Raw genomic sequence first — 4,146 nt, forward strand, 5'->3', positions numbered from 1 at the left:
CCGATTTTCAAACCGTACATTACATTATTTTTATGATAAAACGGTTTTTACCCATTTTTTTCTGTCTTTAATGGGTCGAAGGAATTACCATACATCATCTACAAATTATTGGAACTTTCATAGTTACTACTTAATTTCATATAATGTTACTTTTAGAAAGAAAAGAAGAGCCCATTACTCGTTTGTATATGGGACTACAAGTGCTGGGGAAGGTCCCTTTCCATGTTTGCTTGGTCCGATAATATAATGTTTAACAAATTTTGGCTCATCTGAGATTAACTTTCAGTGTTAAAATGGCATTAATTATGTAAAGGACACTTTTTTTTTTGAAATGAAAGGGTGTATATAAAAGCTATGAAATTTTTTATTAGTGTACCTATTGAAAAGTGTGAATTTCAGCAATCTCGTTGACTAGCCATATGGGCAGAGACATAGATTTTGTTATTAAAGAGAAACAAGAAAAATGATATGGTGTTGGACCCTACACCTTCAACTCATTAAATGACAAACAGACACCTGCATCTGAGGTACACATTGATTTACTTGGAAGTTTCATACAACCTTCCAGTCAAATGAATCTCCCTATAAAAGATCCTTAATTATTTGGCAGTTTACAGTTAACATCGCTTTGATTCCTAATATTGTCATAACTTGTTGGTGTATTATGGTACCAAAGCGACCCTTAAGCGAGGAGGAGGAAGAAGGAAATAGTTCTGGATTTCCTAATCCGGAATCAAATGAAAGTGGGTCTTCAAGGTGAGTGATTTAGATTCTGTACAACTTCCAATCACTTTACGAGTTTTGATTTGCAAATTAATCTTCTTGATATATGTTTCAATTGCAGCAATGTTAGAAATGTGATGCATATGTTTTCTCATGAAGAATTTGAGGCAAGATTGGAACCATTAATTCGAGGAGTGGTACTATGATCATGTCTTCTTTGTGAACTTATTAACAGTTTGGAATTCATTACACATTTACATGTTCTTTTGATAGGTGCAAGATGGGGTGCAGCTCGCATTTCAAAATTTCTTTGGTACACTACCAAGGTTGTATCTCTATCTCATGTTCATGTTGTCATCTCCACATATTATCTATCTTTATATATATATATATATATATATATATATATATATATATATATATATATATATAAGATTTTGATGCATGCTAATGGTTTATTAATTTGGCATATGTAATAGTTGTGTGTATTTCTTGTTTCTTCTATAGATCTCCTTCTGATGCACTTGATACGGCTAGTACACCATCCTTGCAGCTTCGTTTCCTGAATAGGCTGCTTCCTACATTTTTCACTGGAAATAGGATAGAATCTGAGGACAGGAGTGGTATAAAAGTAGGGTTATTTGATACTAATTCCAATAAGATTGTGTCGTTTGGACCCTTGTCTTCACAGAAGATAGTGCTTGTTCCTCTTGATGGCGATTTCCCTTTTGATGATCAGGAAGATTGGTCTGAGAGTTATTTTGATGCCAAAGTTGTATCTGCAAGAGATGGCAAAAGGCCATTGCTGACTGGGGATCTTGTAGTGGCTCTGAAAGATGGGGTTGCTGATTTAGGCGATGTTATTTTTACTGATAATTCATGCTGGAGGAGGAGCAGGACGTTTAGGTTAGGGGCAAAAGCCCAATATGCAACTGGTGGAGTCAAAATTAAGGAAGCAAAGAGCCAAGCCTTCGTGGTAAAAGACCAGCGAGGAGAGTGTAAGCTCCCGTTTCATATTTTATACACATCTCTTCTACATTCTTTATATTCTAAAGCTTTTATATATATATGAAAATGGTGCGAGCTTCTTGATTTATATGGGAAAGTATTTCATATGATAATAGTATTATAATATATACCCCTTTTAAGACTCACTAGACTTGCAATATGTCCATTTATGGGAGCATATTCAACTCGGAATAACAAGGTGTCCCCTTTTGATTCAGTTGGATCCACAAAATATGCTATAAATGCATGCTATCTTTCCTCTTCTTTCTGGGGTGTCCTCTCTTCCTTACAATCGACCATGAAAAGAGGAGAACCACTAATTTTATTTATTTATTATTATTATTATTATTATTATTATTATTATTATTATGCATGATTCAGCATACAAAAAGCACCATCCTCCATCATTGGGTGATGATATATGGCGGTTGGAAAGGATAGCAAAAGATGGAGTTTTGCAAGGACTATTGGCATCACACAAAATATATACTGTGAAAGACTTCCTACAGATGTATAATACCAACAAATCCTCACTATGTGGGGTAAGTGATACTCTTTTCCATATTTGTTTGGATAATCATGTCTATGAACTTGTCATGGATGAATGACTATAACTATAAATTGGATAATAAAGCTACTTGGTGGGCCGAATAACAACAATTGGAAGAAGATTATCAAACACGCGAAAGCCTGTGTTTTAGATGAGAAGCTGTACATGTACAGCTGTGTTGCAGAAGGGATCGGGATTTTGTTCAATTCTATTTTGGAGGTTGTGGGTGCAACCTTTGATGGTGAATATCATATTCATATCTCCATGAATGAGCTTACCGATTCCCAGAAGGTTTGTATTTCATACCTTAAGACTTTGTACACTTCATAATCTTTTTCTTTTTTAGTAAACCCTAGTCATTTTGTAAAATTAAAGTATTAAACTGATGTTTCTATTATGATTTGTAGTCTATGGTGGAAGCCTTGAAGCAACAAATTTACAAAGATTTGGAGGGGATGTTACCAATGGAAGATTTATCAATGGTTGCAACACCAGTGCTAACACCAGTGCTAATACCAGTGCTACCAATGGATAATCTTTCTTTCCTTTCTCTCCAATTCCTCCCAATTTGAGAGGAAGGAAGATTGGTATAAATCTTGCGTTCTTTTTTATATTCTCTTCTTTCCAACAACTAAACTCATGAGTAATGACTTTTTACCAATCATCATGCTTCCATTTTTTCTTTCTTTAAATGAAACGCTGGAGCAATATGTAAAATTTGTATTTTTTTTATGTAAAATTTCTACTAAAACACTTTTTATTTTGCAACCATACTAAAATCATATTTTAATATTATAAATTCTAATATAATAATTATAATAGTTATAAAAAATAACAAACCAACTAAAATACTATTATTTTAATAAAAAGGGGTTTATGTGATGAATAATCCCACAAAATATGAAAGGAAACTATTCAAACCTTTTTCTTTGTGTGTTTTTTGTGATGAATAATATTTCACCAATTCGATCCTACTATTTTTATATTGAATTTAATGGTTGGTTGGAATACATTTTCACACTAAAACATCATTTTTATATCCAATAGAGTTGCCTTATAACTGCTAGCTAGTTTAGATTTATTCTCATCATTCATGTTTTGTTGTAGATATTTTGATTTTTGGTATACTATAGTATCTATTGTTGCTTATAAACCTTATTACAGATCAACTACAAAGAATGGCAGAATTGGATCCATTTTCTAATTTTTCAGAATAAAGAATGGCAGATTAATTGAGGTGAAGAAAGTAAGGGGTAAGTTTCTCCTATCGGTCACCCTATGTCCGATTTTGATGTATCATATAATAAACATTTTGGTTCTTTTATACGAATTCTCATAAGTTTTGATGTTTAAAGTGTATCATACTACAAACATTTTGTTCCTCTTATGTTATAAGGACCCTTGTAAGTCCTATCAAATGAGTGGATAACTTCTTTTGATATTTTACCATAACATTAAAATTATTATCACATAAGTGATGGATATGTTTTCATTACATTGATTGACGATGAAGATGTCTTTGGCAAGCCTCTGTTGATATAAGATAGATAATTTTAGTGCATTTTTTTAATTACATATTTGAACAACATGTGGTACCAAAACAACCTTAGTTTGTGCAAGCATCAATAGAACTTTTATTGAAAAATATGTAAAAGTCCTCAGTAAGGGAATATGATATACCATGTAATATTATCCAAATAATTTCCCAAACAACATCAAAATGTAAATATATATCACGTTGATTACTTAGGAGAAAGACATTTTAGGTTTAAAAATGTAAAGAGTTTTAGAAAGCACTCCCCTATCATCCAACCAAGCCAAATATATGACGTTAGAAATAATAAGCATCAGCTTATGATAGAAAA

General features: G+C 32.4%; 1 protein-coding gene across 1 annotated transcript; it reads left to right on the forward strand.

Annotated features, from left to right (window-relative positions):
• The first annotated feature begins 640 nt into the window (after nucleotides 1-640).
• On the forward strand, nucleotides 641-3,610 carry LOC145116884 (calmodulin-binding protein 60 B-like). The gene is made up of 8 exons (XM_079053194.1): nucleotides 641-756; nucleotides 845-920; nucleotides 997-1,049; nucleotides 1,231-1,721; nucleotides 2,113-2,273; nucleotides 2,366-2,572; nucleotides 2,689-2,868; nucleotides 3,446-3,610. Exons 1-7 carry the CDS (start codon nucleotides 665-667, stop codon nucleotides 2,851-2,853), a joined length of 1,245 nt encoding a protein of 414 aa, XP_078909320.1. The 5' UTR covers nucleotides 641-664; the 3' UTR covers nucleotides 2,854-2,868; nucleotides 3,446-3,610.
• The last annotated feature ends 536 nt before the right edge of the window (nucleotides 3,611-4,146 follow it).

The sequence above is a fragment of the Lactuca virosa genome, chromosome 5 (assembly GCF_052849685.1).
Source record: "Lactuca virosa cultivar CGN04683 chromosome 5, Lactuca_virosa_CGN04683_v6, whole genome shotgun sequence".
Taxonomy (NCBI): domain Eukaryota; kingdom Viridiplantae; phylum Streptophyta; class Magnoliopsida; order Asterales; family Asteraceae; genus Lactuca; species Lactuca virosa.